Raw genomic sequence first — 16,082 nt, 5'->3', positions numbered from 1 at the left:
TCTGTATAGTAAAATATTCGGAGTTCTCAATGGAAAACCAATTAATCATTCTCCCTAAAAAAGCCCGTCGAACATTTTTTTCTTTAATTTTGAGGACATATGGGAGAACTGGGTCTCGTGACCCACCATTTGAGGAATTGAAATTTCCTAAAATCTGGGGTGGGGCACATTATACGGATACATCAGTCTTATATACCCCAGTAAAACCTCTTATTTTTTTTGTTTTCTTCTTTCTTTTATTTTTCCACCACACTTGTATTTCTATGAAAAGTTTGTATAATCTTTTTGTAACCAGACATAACACTGCAAACACTGAATACAAGATTTGTGACATTCAATACAAGTGTTGTAATTTTCATTGGAACATTATTCACTAGAATCGCTGAGCTGTAGCTCTTCTTCACATTCTGATGAAGGAGTTTTTTAAAAATTCTTATGTTTTGATAATGTAGTATCAACTTTTTCTCTTGTGACTTTGTTTGTTGGTGTTTCTTTTTGTGAAAAAACAGATGACGTATTTGGTTTATTAGGCATTTGCATATTTTGATTTATTGAACATGTGGAGGTACTTGGCGAAAAAAGTTCATTTGTATTATGAATTGACTGTGGATAAATATTTATTTGTTGTAAATGATCATCACTGTTCCTAACCGATGCATTAGATATGCTAAGTATTCAGGACTACTATAAGGACCAAAGGGATAATCCTGAAAAGCCAATTGCCTGTACTGCAGATTTATACCAAACATCACCAATCATTTTTGAAATGTGGTATCGACTTGAAGGCTTTTCTTTGTTAATAAATTAATGGTGACTTCTGTAGACATATAATTTTTTATGGCCAAAAAAAAATATTGTGCTTAATGGTCAGAGGGCCTAGTAGTATGGCTGGGTAGACAAAAATAATTTTCATTAGCCAACTGTAGCATTTTATATGACTTGGAATGAAAGAAAAAACCATCTAGATAAAGTCTCATGGAATGAAATGATCTCTAATCCAGTTTAGAAAGAGCTTGGCGTTGTTGTAAGATGATTTTTTATTCATAAACACATCTGATCCGAAAATTTGAGTGTTTTGAATTATTCCTTAAAATAAGCGGAAGAAAAGTGGCATTGGGAAGAATTTTCAACTTTTTCAGTGCTGGTTACAGTATTAACACATTTTAGCTAGTATACGTCCAGTTTTATTGTTAACTTGAATACCGCTCTCGCCCCTGTTAAAGATTTTTTCCGGTTTACAAATCATTATCAGTTAGTACATTCAACATGATTTCAAAATATTAATCGACATCCTGTCGCTAGCAATAAGTCTTCCGCTTTTCGTTTACTTAGTTTTGGGCGCCTATTCATAAACTCTTGAAATCAATCCTGTCCTGCTTGTTTTTTTTCTCATTATTGAATCGATGTGGCAATCCCAATTTATCTACAAAGTCAGTTCGATTGGTCCAAAGCAAATCCAATAGATTCGAGACCCTCAATTTGAGCTAGAAGTCTCATTCATTTTTATATCCTAATTCTGAAAGTCTACCAATGTTCTTTTTGGTATTCCAGTACCACACGATGTATCTTCGTAATCTACCTTTTTATCGTATTTTTTGCCGTTCATTATAGAAATGCATAGAAACAAATTAAAAATAATCCACATAAAACCTGAACAAAATTAGGGCACATTAGCCAATATTTAAGGTAATGTACTCCAAGAAACGTAATTTTAAGCATACAAACGTCTAGAATTCAAAATTAAACATTCAGAATGTACAAAAATGAAGCGAATACTTTAATTCGACGTAAAAACAAATACAAATCAAGTTCACGTTGTTATACATACCTTTTAATAAGTTTTTGTCACTCAAAACAAATTAAAACTGGCACTGTGTTGTTTATATCGCCACACTTGTTTCGTTGAGCCGTAAGGATAAAATACAAAATACATTAGGTTAGTTTACTTGGATACGTTATCTACAGGGGCTCGTTTACCTGATTTACCCTAGTGCGACCAGAGTTCGTTCCAGCTGTACACTGCAAATTATACAGGAGGGAACATGAGCTTTTGTAAAATGGCGTGCAAATAAAGAAACCTGAGAAATGGGCCAAAGACTTTCTTCTTTATCATAACAATGCAACGTGCCATAACTATCCTCTGGTCGCGAATTTTTAATCGATAAAAATCTTCCTGTCTGCCCACATCCGCCTTACTCATTAGTTGGAGTGAGAGCATTACTAGCCAAGGACTAGACTTTTTTCATCACACTTTGTTGTAATATACCAAATAAAATATTTTTTTCACTCATGCTTTTTGGATAACTATTTATACAGATATTACAATGCATTGGACTTACCTATACGTTATTTCCAATGAATGGAAAAGTTCTTTATTACGTATTGACGTTACCACGAATTCAACATTAGCAATGGCGTCTTCTACCGTGGTTTTTTTCGAACAGATGATGATTTTGTTGAAATTGGCATAGATAATCATACATCCGAGTCGTTTAAATTCGGCAACTAGTTGCAAAAACAGTTTTTTCATAAGGTTTTGTAGAGTACGCAAAAGAGCGGGATCATATAAATAAGCCTTTGGGGATCTCATCCATCTGTAAAGAAATCGTGAAGTAAACTAAATTAATTAAACGATTATTCGCTTTACAATAATGCACGTCTTATTTTGGTTAACATTTTCTGTCATATTTTACCTGTAGAAATGAATAACTTGAAAATCGGCAAACACATTTCTGTGAATCGAAATATCCCTCATCCAAGCCACTGCCATTGATCTCAGAATTTTAAAAGATTCCGCGCATCTGCTAGTTTCATCATAGCTTGTCATATTTTGATTTCCAGATATCATACTATTAATTGATGCTATTTCTGATGCGTCGAAGGCTGTAACGTTGCTCATTCCTTCTATATCAGTAACGTGGTGCGATTGTAATAGAGTGTTTATTGCTAAACTGTCAACATCCAATTCTACACATACTGAAGAATACCATCCTGGTACATTACAAACTTCTGAAGATCCTTCTTGATTTTCCGCCAGTAGTCTAAAAATATTCAATTCTGATTGTTTTTCGTTGTTGACTGATAAATTAAAATTTAAGAATAATAAACAATAACCTTTAAACCCATTAATTAAAAAATAATCTAAAGTTACATATGATGACTTTTTTCATCTTATACAATGAAAAACAGTCAAATGGAATTTCTCAATTTTGAGATAATAAATTTTGGAGGAAAATTGGTTAAAAAAACTTTACTAAGTAGCTTGTACTGCTACTACACGTGCCCTTATTTCAAGTTCCATCTTGTTCTTGTTGATATTGTTGTTTTGCTAAACTATTTACATATATCTTCTTGTTCTTCTTCAAGTGCCACCTTCAGCTCCTGGAATATTTTTGTGGATTAACTTCTGGAATCAATTCGAGGAATCCTTGTTGGTCACTACATAATAGTGCTTTCTAACTTGCTCAGTTTTTTTATTCAAATAAACCCCACCTCAAGCAATTCACAATCCTCATCCAAACGCCACTCGTTTTTTAGTACACACCTGTTCAAATCGTATATATATATATATATATATATATATATATATATATATATATATATATATATATATATTGTTATGGTATGAATATATTCAAAATAAATTATTAAATAATAATAAGATATAAATAAAGCAATAAGTTCAGTTCTGTTATTCGGTTATTTAGAGCAGTTTATCACAATAAAATAAATAACATTCTTTATATTAAGTTTTGGCCAACACTATATTCTAAATTATTATTTAATTTTGACAAATCCTGTATAATCAAAGAATTTAATCCATAAATTGACAGATAAAAACAGGAGCACCAACTTCAAAAATTTGTGTGACATACCAACATAAATTTTAAGGTTATAAATGATAAAATATAAAATTTTGACAACTGCAATGATAAAATTAATAACATAGGAATGAAATAAATACAACAAAGAAATTATAGAATAATATTATTTGAATAAAGTCACAATAATTTAAAAATTTAGAAATGACAATTTAGTAACTAACTTTTAAAATAAATATCATTGGTTAAAAGAAAAAAAAAGTTTGTTTAAAAAAAAAGGAAGGAAAAAAAAATCAACAACGAGAAAAAAAATTTTTTTTGGCAAGAGAAAAAAGAGTAAAATAATTTTAATTGAAATTTAAAAAAATTAAAATCTTGATAAAAAAGGCATAAAATATTCAAAGGATTGATAATTAATAATTGTATAAGTGTAGTAATAAGAAATTAGTGAAAACAATTAAATAAAGTGAAATAAGTGAGAATACTCACAAAGGGACAATCTCCAAGATAAAGAAGTTGTGAAAAGGAAAAGAACAGGAGTGGAACTACAGCGGAGTATCTGTTTATTCTGCAAGGCCGTAACAATTTCCAATTAAAAAAAAAAAATTAAAAATTACAACATAACAAACACTTAAGGTACTGTTCTATTAAGTTTAAGTATTTCTTTTAGTATATAATATTTGAGTTCACATTTCCATATAATTTAGTTTTATGAATGTAATTATGAGTATGAATGAATGAATGAATGTTTGTAAAATAAAATAAATGTAATAGCTAGTTAAGAAATTGTATATTTTGAATATTTTATTCATTATAAAGAACAGACCCGGTCTTAAAACTATTATAATCTGACCTTATAACCATAACAATTTATCGCAATAAAATTTTTTAATTTGACCTCACAATATAATACCCTGAGAATAAAAAAAATAATAATAACATAATAAAATAAAGAAATTCAAATAATTATTAATGGCGCCCAAATTAAAATCTGATTTTATTTAAAATAAAATTTATAAAAATAAACACATTACACACTATTAATACCAAAACAATATGGCGCCCAACGTGGGGCATATATAAAAATTGGGCATAAAAAAAAATTGGACATAACAAAATTTGGCATTGAAGAGTTTACAGTAATAACAAATTTAAACAAGAAAAATGGAAAAAGGAATGACACTCGGAGATGGGAAACAAATAAGAGCAGAAGGAGAATCAGATGAAGAAGAAATGATAGAAAATCAAACAGCAGAAAATTCACAGAAAAAGAAAGAGAGGATGGATATAATGAGTATGTTCCAGATTATGATAAAAAAAATGGATGAATCTAAAGAAGAACTAAAACGAGAAATGAATACAAATAGTCAAAGAATGGAAGAGAAAATAGAAGATATGAGAAAACAATTGGAAGAAGTAAGAAGCTATGCCGAAAACAAAATACAAGAGACAAAACAAGAAATTCGAGATGAAATGTTAGGAGGATTAATGGAAGTGAAAAAAATACAATCTAGAGAAATGGAAAATATTAAGAAAAATGAAAATGAATTAAAAATGGAAATTGGTGGGAATAGTAAGAAAATAGAAATAAATACTGAGAAGATAAAGAAATTAGATAGAGAAATAATGAAAACGAATAAAAATATACAAGATATGGAGGAAGAGATGAACAAAGAAATAAAAATGAATTTTAAGATAGCAGAAGAAGAGAATTATAAAACAAAAAGGGAATTTAAAATGGAAATAAAGAACATACAAGGAAAAATAGAACAAATTGAGAAAAAAGGAATGAGTATGGAATATGTTGGAGGAGTAAAAACAATTTATGGAGCAACTAGTCAAAAATTTGACGGAAATATTAAAAAAATACATCCAAAAATATTCATAAGAATTTTGAAAAATCGAATAAGAGGAATAAATAATATTGAAGACATAAAGGAAATAATAAGAGATCATTTAGAAAATCATGCGTTAATATGGTTTTCTGCCAGGGAAAAAGATATGTCGGATTTTCAAGATTTTGAAACGGCATTTTTACAATATTTCTGGGGGGAAAATACTCAATCAACCATCAGGGAACAATTATATTTCGGAAAGTTTGATGAAAATAGAAGCCATAGTTTGAACAATTATGCAATCCAACTACATGCGATGACACAATATCTGGAACCACCAATCCCTGAGGAGGAAATCGTTATGTTCATAGCAAGGCATTTCAAGGCAGAATTGGCTGAGACCATTGCAATACAAAATATAAGAAAATTGGATCAATTATCTATGTATCTACAAAGAGTAGAGAGAAATTTGATCAGACATGAAAATTCACAACAAAATATAAGAACAAATTATATAAACAATGAAAATAATCAGAGAAACAACAATCAAAATAACAATTGGACAAATAATAGATTTAATAATAATAGAAATTATAATAATAATGCACAAATTAATAATAACAATAATTACAATAACAGAAACTACAATACTAATACTAACAATAGAAACAACAATGATTCATACAGACAAAATAATTATAATGACAGGAACAATAGACAATATAAAGGACTGGAGAGTAGAAATTCTGAAGGAAATATGCAAAGAGGAAATGGAGATCAAGAGACAAGAAGAGTAAATTTTCAAAGAATCAATCAAGATAGAAGAAATAGATCAGAAAGCAGAGATGATGATGTAACAAATATAAATGAGACAAGATTACATACAGCACAAATATATAGGGAAAATACAAGACAGACAACTGAACAAATGAATGACAATGAAAATTTTTAAATACGCACACATCAAATAAACAAAATCTATATATTTGTAAATATGAAAATCCAAATGAATTTATAAAAATAAATGAAAATATAGACACAGATGGGAATAATAGTTTAATTATTATAAATGGGCTAATTAACAATTTAGAAGCTAAATTACTTATTGATACTGGATCAGAAGCATCAATGATTAATAAAAATTTTGTTGATAAATTAAATACTCCTACAAATAAAATTATTAAAATCCCAAAAATAAATTTAATAGGTGCTAATTCAAAGAAAATATGTGAAATTAATAGATTAATAAATATAAACGCTAATATTAAGGGAAAAGAATTTAATTTACAAGTATTAATTGCTCCAGATATTGAGACAGAAATAATAATAGGATATGATGAGCTAGAAAAACATAAAGCCATAATAGATATTGAAGAAATAAGATTAAAATTGGATGGAACATGGATTAACTTTGAAATAATAGCTTTGAAGGAAGAAGGTAAAGTTTTTATTTAAAATAAAATTTATAAAAATAAACACATTACACACTATTAATACCAAAACAATATATATATATATATATATATATATATATATATATATATATATATATATATATATATATATATATATATATACACAGTGCTTTTCAGATAAAAGTATCCACCTTTAATAACTTTTGTAATACTGGTATTACAAACTCTTTAATCTTTTTAACTGTGCTATTTATTATGAAGTTACAATAAGTGTTCAAAACGAGTACCATTCACTTCCATACAATGGTATAATCTATTTTGAAATGCCTCTCTGACATTGCTTAATACGGCTGGATTTAATTGTCGACATTCATTTTCTATCCTCTCTCGTAAATCATCCAGAGATTCTGGTTGGGTAGCATTAACTTTTGTTTTTAAATACCCCCATAAAAAGAAGTCTAGGGGTGTTAAATCCGGTGACCTAGGTGGCCACTCCATCATCTGCCCCCTTCTACCTATCCAATGAGCGGGGAATGTTTCGTTTAAAAATTGTCGGACAGGCATAGCATAGTGTGGGGGAGCTCCGTCTTGTTGAAATACCAGTAAATCTTCGGAAAGGTTATCATCATTTTCTATTATTGTTGTAATACGTGGGTCAACCCCTTCCCTGAGTAACTCAAGATATGATTCACCATTTAAATTTCCGTTGATGAAGAAAGGTCCGAGAATGTGGTCACCTAGGATACCACACCAAACGTTTAACTTTTGGGGATGTTGTGTATGGAATTCACGCATAATATGTGGATCACTTTCAGCCCAATATCTACAATTATGCCTACTTACTAAGCCATTTAATGACCATGAGCATTTATCAGAAAAGCAAATGTTGTTTAACAATTATGGATTGTTATTGATAATTTGCGTCATTGATTCGCAAAACTCTAGACGACGATCAAAATCATCTTCATTCAACTCGTGCACCAACTTAACTTTGTATGGGTGGTACTTGAATTTATGTAAAACTCGGAAAACTGTAGAAGATGAAACACCGATCGCTCTACTTATTGTTGACAACGATTGGGGTTGTTGAGCCTCTAAGCTGACTTGCCCTAAAATTGCCACTTGGATTGCTTCGTTATTTACGAGTCCCTCTCGCTTATGCACTTTATTGCAAACAGACCCTGTTGTGGTAAATTTCTCCATCAGTTGAATTACATACTTATGAGTTGCATGTCTTTCGTCATGTAATTCGTTAAATATTCTAGCAGCAGCTCTTGCACAATTATTATTTTGGTAGTATAAACCTACAATTTCAATTCTTTCTTGCAAAAGTAAACCATTTCAGAGAAACAAAATAAATAATGTATCATCAAATTACACTATCAATAGTGACTACAAATTCTAGTTGACAATGTCAAACTTTAATAAAAAGTAGAGTTTTTTGTTGTTTGGATTTTTTAAGTAGAATAAATAGCACAGTTAAAAAGATTAAAGAGTTTGAACTGTTGTACAACCCATTTTAGTACAGGCAAATAAGGTGAAAGTAAATAATAAGTAAAATTTCATAAACTAACCACTTTAACCTACAAGTATTATACATTTTTGAAATCAGCTCAAAGAGGAGTATCCAAATTTTACATAAAAAATATGAAAAGTAATTTAAAAAAATAAAGGGGATGCTGCTAGGGGTGAGGGGGTGGCTTTTCCAGTAAGTTTAAATAAGCCATAATGCTTGCCCCTTCCAACATAAATTGACGTATTTTTGGATTTTTTCTAAATACCAGTATTACAAAAGTTATTAAAGGTGGATACTTTTATCTGACAAGCACTGTATATATAGTTTCCATTAAGATTGATTTAACAATCATCTGTAAACTGTATGTGCTTCTGTAGTTATGAGCAGGGGATAACTTTGGACCATTAGAGGGTTTGTGGAAGTTTTTCGTTTTGCTATAAGTTTCTAGCGTACCATCCATTCAAGTCATACTACGGCGTCAAGAAGTCGCAGACCAATCAAGTGTCGATTTCTCAAACTTGTAGGTACCATAAAGCGGTTATATCGCCCATTTTCCTACCGAAGTCGATCATTGGCCTTACTCGCTGATCTACTTAAAAGAAGTTCATGACATTCAAGAAGAACAAGTTTGCAATAAACAATAACAACATCACGCAGTAACCAATATTAAATTATTAAAAGTGTGCAATGAGGAAATAATATCAAGAAAAGTTTGTACGGCAAAGTGTATGACATAGGGTGAGAGAAAAGTTTACGAAACTTCAAATTATGGAAGCAGTGTTTATCTAATTTTATTATTTATTTATGGGGTTTCAATCTGAAACCTAAGGAGTGGGTTCGATTTTTTACATCTACTAGTTAGCTCGTATAAATTGTGGTTTCCGCTTAATTTGACCAAAGAATTTGAAATTGTACATTTTATTAATAGTTTGAATTGAATTAAGAGAAACTATTGCCATTTCTAAACGAAAAAATTTACGCAATTGGTACGTGCGCAACTAATTGCGTACAATGCAAAGATATAGATTTTATATCAGACAGCAGAGCAGCTTTCTAAGCACTTGACTCTTATAAAACAACAAAATTACTTTGATGCGAAAAGTAGTCAAACCATGATCATAAACAAGAGGAAATAATAAACTGGAGTAAGATCTCAGAAACAATCGAAGAGAATTATTTTTTGTTTTACTTAATGGACTCAAGCAGTCCTTTCATTAAGCAAAAACGAATTACTGGTATGCTCACTGATTACTGTCCGGTGAATTAGCTCTTGTCGTATCTGCAAGAAACTAAAGAAAACAGTCGAATATTTCCTGTGTGATTGTGAGCTGTCCATTGGGAAAGGCTACACATTCACTATTCTTAAAACGATAAGAGGTAAAACGCAGAGCGCCCTGACGGGTAGTTCACTTTGCAAAGTCGTTGTTACCTAACTAAACATGATACAATAGATGAAAAGTGAAGTTGATTTACGACCATTTCGCCCTGGCTCATGCGCTAATTAGATTTATATGAAGAGAAAGAGATGAGAATAGGTGGGGATATTGCATAGAGGCTGATGTGATAATGGCGGCACTTGTATCACATAGAAATTTGAATACATTGGTTTATATATATATATATATATATATATATATATATATATATATATATATATATATATATACAAAATTTCTCTATTTATCAAGTGATGATCTAATGAAGTGAGGTGAGTGAGCAGACAATGCAGTGTAATTATGAGTGTTGTTATAGTGGAACTAAACAGTGTATTGAGTATGAAACGGGTGATTTAATTCACTAAGATAGGTTGAAGGAGGACTTTTTTTATAATACGTAGTGATAAGATGAGTATAATATTAAATACACACAAACATCAAAGAAACAATGAACATTGCGTTTGCAATTAAATGTGAGTTATACCACATACCCATAGACTTGTTTACTTTGGGATTTTTGAATTTCCTTTCATAGCTGAATCCCAAAAATGGGACATGCTGACGTGATTGGGAAACCAGAACATATCAGAACAAATAGCCACTAGAGCTTTAAGCTCCAATGTAATATGATCCAATTTGATTTGGGAATGTCTGCACAAATTAAATGAGCTAGGTGAGTAGTTACTGTCCAATGGGTTTCAAGAGTGGAGGGAAATGAAATATCAGACATGCTAAAGTAGACACAGACATATCATTCATAGGACCTAAGCCATTATGTGGAATCAGAACAGCATGAGAAAACACTACAAAAGAAATTACTGGAACAATCTACAGATCCCTTGATTGTATCAACCTAAGTAAAACCAACTAGTTACAGGGCGTTGAGTTTCTTATAAATGGAAACTAATTATACCTTACCTTTGTTGTTAGTAACGCTACTGGTTTTCAAAAGTAATAACAATATTTACTGATGAAACCAATTCCTCAAAAGGTGGCATTGTAAATTTTCATGAATTATTTATAATATATGAATAAATTTATCAATTAACATTCGAGCCTTCACACCGGTTTAAAATTATTCATTAATTAAGTTTTTAATTGGATGCAATTTAGTGAGTTTATCATTAAAAACTCAAAAATTAGTTAACCTCCTCTTCACCAGCGTAACTTTATGATCACCTGAAATTTCAAGGGGATATAGTATCAATTATTATTTCAGCTGCACTAGAAGTGAGAGCGTGACAGAGAAAAAAATCACTTAGAATGTTCAGAGACGGAATCATGAAAGAAAACCTGTTCCTAAATAATGACCGATCCTAGGACATGCCTTATCAAAAAAGTTTAGCTTTGAAAAAAACCTCAATAATAAACTGTAAAAGCAAATGGGATCAAAGCACAATACAAGGAATGAACAGAAATACTATGAAATGGTATACGGATAGATCAAAAACAGCAGACCGAACTGGAATAGGAGTGTACGGGTCTAGAACCAAACATTTGACAGCCTGGGCAGCGATCCAAGCATTTTTCAAGCAGAAATTTATGCAATTGAAAAATTCTTTAAGTTCAATCTAGAGAGGAATTATTGTAAACAGGAGATTATCATCCTGTCAGGCATCCGATAGTCAAGCAACCATTGGAGCTCCAATATCATAAAATCCAAACTCGTTTGGTATTGCCTAGAAATATTAAACAAGCTAGGCAAGAAAAATAAAATACCCTACAATGGATTCCGGGACACATTGGAACGAAGGGAAATGAAATAGCTGATAAGTTCGCTAAAGCGGGGGCAGCCAAGCCCTTCCATGGAATCCGAGCCCTTCTGTGGTATCAGCTACAGAACAATGGAAAAAGCACTAGATAACAAGGTAGATAGGAGCAAAACCAATTATTGGAACAATTTACAAAGTCTGAGACAGGCAAAGACTCATAGCAGATAATGCGGCGTGCAGATTTTGTTGCACAACCTCTATCCCCTATCTCTCGAAGTGTGAAACACTAAGAAACTACAGAGCACTAAACCATTAAAGTCATCCCACATTCTAGACTTTTTAAAAGGAGTGGTATTGATCTATCATCTGTAAACACTGTGTTCTCCAGTATCGCGGTAGGAAAGGAAAACACAATAGATTATTTAGGTCACAGTGCATTCGAGACCCAAAATCCATACATACATCATTTAATTTTGTCAAATTAAAAATCAAATTTAAAAAATCAAGAGAATAAATCCGAATAAGTGTAAATATCTTGTGTGATATTTTTTACCTCGCATCATTTTCTTGACTTCCTCCAAGATCCGGCTTATCAGTTGTCGAAAACCAAAGTACGTGATTGTGATTGATTAAATGTCTAGCGAAAAAGATGTCGGATCCAAAGATAGCTGGATCAGAAGGCATGTTACCGAGTGGCACATGAAAATATCTACATTGTTCGGCCATCAATTCCAAAACTCTTTCACTGTTTAAATAATGTCGTACAATCGCTCTAGCTCCGATTTTTTGCCAATCAATGACATTGTAAAGTTCATCTATGTCCTAAAACAAATTTATATACCAAATTAGACAAATTGAGTAAACATTTAAAACTGATTTCGAGACAAGTTGTACCTGTACGTGAATTTGAACCTGAGGAAAATCAATAAAGTTAGAAACGTTGTGCTGTAATTCTCCTATTTCCATAGTTGATTGGATAGCTAAAAGAGTCGGCCCTTTCTTTTCGTCTTTGTAATTTTGTAATGTTTTCTGTAGTATTTTATAAACTTGAGTCATACTAGTTTCTACTTTTACTTCGAACGTTACTTCTGCAGGTGGAAGTAGATCATCATCAGCATTTTTTTCCATTCTATAAAAAACATTTTTAATAACGAAATATTTGTTATCTCCGTTTAGGGTCTTAATTTGTTGTCCAGTATGTTTAATAATATAATTTACTACTTACTTGATCAATCTCTCTGCTTGATACAAATTCGTCATATTGGGCATCAAATTTGTTTTTACGGTATCCACAACAATGATGATCGCTTTTTTAACAGGTGTTAGAAATAATGCAAACATGTGTTGAGCTTTCGACATATGTTTGTGATGATAAAAGTAGATATGTTTGACTGAATCTTTTAATAAATATGGTTGTCGAGCAATGCTAATTTTATCTAATTGTTCCATGTTAAAGCTTTCCATGTTAGACACTCTAGAGGAGACCTGAAATTTTGTTACCACTTTGCTTTCAAAGCATCTATTTATACTCATGTTTTCAATGAATTCAAGTTATTACAAATTAACCAAAACAAAAATATATGCGCGACAATAGAAAAGTAGTACTTGTACTTGCAAGTAAGCCCATTGAGGAAGACAATGCACAATTATGCTTAAGAAGACGATATCTAAGAGAAAACAGTAAATGAAGTAAAATGTGTCAGTAGTATAATATTGAACTTGAGTTATATCTAAATATTAAAATTGGAATAGGAGCCAAGACCCAAATACTACGAAACAATATGAACCCTCTCTTAAAACCTTTAAGTGTTAGTTTTAGACAACGGACTAGAGCCATTCAGTGTCCCAGGATCGCGACAACATAAAATTACCATTGTATTCAATTTCCCTTAATATAGGCACTAAATCTTTGTGAATTTGCCTTTATTTTTAAATGCAAGAGTCAAACACTACGCGTTGCTCGACACTATCCATTTTGATACTGAAATATGAATTTCGAACTTGGACTAATACTGTAGGTTCAGATTTTTCAGTTTCTAGCGTGAGTTTACATATAGGTTACCATGTGACGTAACGGTAAAACTAAGGATCCTAAAGTTTATTTCAGAAATGCATAGAGTAATAAAATCTCATTAGGTCTGCAAAGGAACTACAGAGTGACACAACGAATATTTTAAGCCACTTTCATAGTTTGGGTTTGATATCATTGTAAAAATTTTTTTTAGCAAGTGAATGTAGTACCACCCGGGTAGGTGTCAATATATGGGTTTAGTCTATTGTTATCCATTCACAAACACAGAAAATATTGTGCCAAGAATTTTATTTTAATAGAATACTTAGGCATTATGTACATAGTATTAGGTACACTTATTTTTTATTGAACATTATACAAAAAATACCTTATACAGAAATTAAATTATAAAAAATCATAATATTCTTCGTTATCTGAGGAACTGTCATCTCCTCTTAACGTTATAATTAACGGGTCGAAGGTCAGATCGATTAAGTAGTCAAGATCCCACATTTTCTCCTCTTCTTTTATGACATGCTGGACCCCCTTAATGGCTTGATCAAACAGTAGCTTAACGTCTTTAATTTTGAATGTCGTGCTGTGTCTTGCTACTAATCCTCTTAATTGCGCCTATATTAGTTCTATAGGATTTACTTCGAAATGATATGGCGGTGTGCGCAGCACAGTTACACTATGTTTTTCTGCTATATCTTCCACGGCGTATTGCATAAAACGATGTTTGTGTCAATTTGCTATAGCTAATAGTTCTTTTTTTTTTCAAATTATCTTCAAATTCAATATTTTTGGTGGTTAACCAGTCAATAATTTCTTGTTTTCTCCACGATCAAGTTGGAGTCTTCTCTATGCATCGAGAATTATAACTTTCGTTATCCACAACTACTACTGAATCAGCCGGAAGATATTTTATCATTTACCCAAAATAGTCTTTAAAAATATCCGAATCCATGTCCTCGTGGTAATCTCCCGTATGGCACAACTGAAAGGTTAGCAAACCTTCTTTTAAAAATCCTTCTTCGCTTCCAATATGGACGATTATTAGTCTTTTCCCTTTACCTGAAGGCACCTTAATACCCGTTGATATACATTTTTGGTACTGTTTAACCTTCATTAATACACGTCTCATCAAGATAAAAGATTTTCTTCTGCTCTATTCTGTACTGCTTTAAACTTCTCAAGTATTTTCGTCGCCAGCAAACAATTTCATCGCTTTCCAGTAAAAGTTCTTTACAGTAATGCTTTTCCCAGACAAAATCCATATTTCTCAAAGTGGTCCATAAAAGTTTTTTAGTTATTAACGGAATACTGTCATCCTGGCCAAGCTCTATTAAAATCTTATCTAGGGCGGGTATTTTTTTTAAATTAAAAAGAGTGAACTTTTCTTTGAATTACACTATTGGTGTCTTCATCAAGGACTTCTACTGGTCTGCCTGGACTTTTCTTGGGAGGTTCCACTTGGCTTGCTATCTTTCTCCCCGCAATAATTTAAAAACGGTGGACTTTCCAACTCTAGTCATTCGGGAACATCGGTGGACAGTTTCTTGTACAGTAAGTTTCGGGTAATCGTATTTTATGCAATCGTGTACATTTAAAATAATAAGTTTTTCATTCATAGTGGAGAATTATTGGAACATCCTTTCGTTGGAGTAAATGTCGCCATTTTATTACTAATCTTATAATACTGTGAACACTATGGCTTAACAGCAAACTAAACTAAAAAATATATGTACTTATAAAGGTCTAAAAATTTTGGTTAAGGCACCATTGTCCTTACGGCGCATGGTTAAGCCGAATCTGGAATAGGGTTGGAATTAGAGGCACTAATAGAAGGTTAAACGGTACCTGTTGAATGCGAAACGTAACTGTATAATCTACTACTACTAAGTAATCCCTACACAATATTTCAAAACCTACACCTATGGCCGACACCAACATTGAGCCGAACTGGACGGAATTCCCCATTTTATTGCTCTATACATTTCTGAAATAGACTATAGAAATAGTCAATTTTCTAGTGATTGAAGTATGGAAAAGGAAATTAGTAGATTAAAAGGAAAAAAATTTAAAGGGAATAGAAGGCAATAAAATAAAAAAAGTGTATCCACGAGATTTCAACAAATATTCAGCTCAGTTTTAAAGAAAATCCAGGTACATCCCTTGGAGTACTCATAAAAAACCTCATTAAAGGAGAAAAACTAAATAGAGCTTGTAACAGTGGTATGTGAAAGTAAGTGTTACAGTTGATATATGACATACATGTCTCAAACGTTGGTGGAAATATTACTTTATTTCAATCGTTTTATTTGCACATAAATATA

The 16,082-nt window shown here is 31.5% G+C and overlaps 1 protein-coding gene across 2 annotated transcripts in view; it reads right to left on the bottom strand.

The window, feature by feature from the left end:
• The window catches only part of LOC130441986 (DNA polymerase epsilon catalytic subunit 1), a 63,327-nt gene that overhangs the window by 7,575 nt on the left and 39,670 nt on the right, over positions 1-16,082 (bottom strand). For both annotated transcript variants that reach the window (XM_056775928.1, XM_056775929.1), the window contains 5 exons: positions 12,961-13,220; positions 12,630-12,864; positions 12,289-12,557; positions 2,694-3,041; positions 2,340-2,594 (listed from right to left, as the gene is read on the bottom strand). In XM_056775928.1, coding sequence (XP_056631906.1) covers positions 2,340-2,594; positions 2,694-3,041; positions 12,289-12,557; positions 12,630-12,864; positions 12,961-13,220 — 1,367 coding nt within the window. The remainder of the gene's footprint in view (positions 1-2,339; positions 2,595-2,693; positions 3,042-12,288; positions 12,558-12,629; positions 12,865-12,960; positions 13,221-16,082) is intronic.

Source organism: Diorhabda sublineata, chromosome 3 (assembly GCF_026230105.1).
Source record: "Diorhabda sublineata isolate icDioSubl1.1 chromosome 3, icDioSubl1.1, whole genome shotgun sequence".
NCBI classification, from domain to species: domain Eukaryota; kingdom Metazoa; phylum Arthropoda; class Insecta; order Coleoptera; family Chrysomelidae; genus Diorhabda; species Diorhabda sublineata.
The sequence above is the reverse complement of the archived record's forward strand: the minus strand, read 5'-3'. Positions and strand labels throughout refer to the sequence as shown.